This window comes from Propithecus coquereli, unplaced genomic scaffold, assembly GCF_000956105.1.
Source record: "Propithecus coquereli isolate 6110/MARCELLA unplaced genomic scaffold, Pcoq_1.0 Scaffold44, whole genome shotgun sequence".
Taxonomy (NCBI): Eukaryota; Metazoa; Chordata; class Mammalia; order Primates; family Indriidae; genus Propithecus; species Propithecus coquereli.
The window spans coordinates 11,824,581-11,825,768 of NW_012150174.1; the positions used below are offsets into that span (position 1 = coordinate 11,824,581).

A 1,188-nucleotide genomic window follows, 5' to 3' on the forward strand; every position below is an offset into this window, starting at 1 on the left:
ATGATCATCCTGTGCATCTACCTGGTGACCATCTCTGGCAACCTCAGCACAATCATTCTAATCAGAATCTCCTCTCAGCTCCATCACCCCATATATTTTCTTCTGAGCCATTTGGCTTCTGCTGACATAGGCATTTCATCTTCTGTCACCCCCAACATGCTTATAAACTTCCTGGTGGAGAGAAATACAATCTCCTACCTTGGATGTGTCACCCAGCTTGGTTCAGCTGCTTTCTTTGGGCCAGCAGAATGCTTTCTTCTGGCTGTCATGGCATATGACCGCTTTGTGGCAATCTGCAACCCGCTGCTTTATTCAACCAAAATGTCCACTCAAGTCTGTGTCCAGTTACTCATGGTGGCTTACGTGGGTTGTTTACTTAATGCTTTCTCTTTTATGTTTTCCTTCTTTTCTTTATCATTCTGTGGCCCAAATCAAGTCAATCATTTTTTCTGTGATTTTGCTCCTTTAATTGAACTCTCCTGTTTTGATACCAGTGTCCTTGCAGCTGTTCCCTCATTTTCTGCTGGCTCCATCATTGTGGTCACTGTGTTTGTCATAGCCGTCTCCTACATCTACATCCTCGTCACCATCCTGAAGATGCGCTCCAGCGAGGGTCGCCACAAGGCCTTCTCCACCTGCACCTCCCACCTCACTGTGGTCACTCTGTTCTATGGGACCATTATATTCATTTATGTGATGCCCAAGTCCAGCTACTCAACTGACCAGAACAAGGTGGTGTCTGTGTTCTACATGGTGGTGATCCCCATGTTGAACCCCCTCATCTACAGTCTCAGGAACAAGGAGATTAAGGGGGCTCTGAAGAGAGAGCTTCGAAGAAAAATATTTTCTTAGTGACATCTTTTATTGGTAGAATCTGATACAATAATGTCTCATTAATAAAATATTAATAGTGAAAAGAAATCGAGTGTCTGTGGTTAAAATATATCTGCTCATGCATCATTACTCTGTGTGGAGCTTTTTAGTAAATGTAGGGGGTAGATTTTCAGATCAAAAAGTAAATCAGAGGTTCATAGTGAATTATCATCAGTAAAATGAAATTAAATTTATGACTAGGAAAACATTGTTTCACATGAAAATGTTCTTAATCTGCTTCAAATCCTTTCAAATTTTATTCATATTTTTTCTAAAAGTTGTTCTCTACTGTAAGTTAAGGTCGTTATACCTCTA

At 40.8% G+C, this 1,188-nt stretch overlaps 1 protein-coding gene across 1 annotated transcript; it reads left to right on the plus strand.

Annotated features, from left to right (window-relative positions):
• On the plus strand, window positions 1–852 carry LOC105818358 (olfactory receptor 502-like). Its single transcript, XM_012654318.1, has one exon. The coding sequence runs from the start codon at window positions 1–3 to the stop codon at window positions 850–852; it is 852 nt and encodes a 283-aa protein (XP_012509772.1).
• The last annotated feature ends 336 nt before the right edge of the window (window positions 853–1,188 follow it).

What these genes read in the sequence shown, in the direction of transcription:
- LOC105818358 (XM_012654318.1), top strand. Translation starts at nt 1, where the DNA reads ATGATCATCCTGTGCATCTACCTGGTGACCATCTCTGGCAACCTCAGC.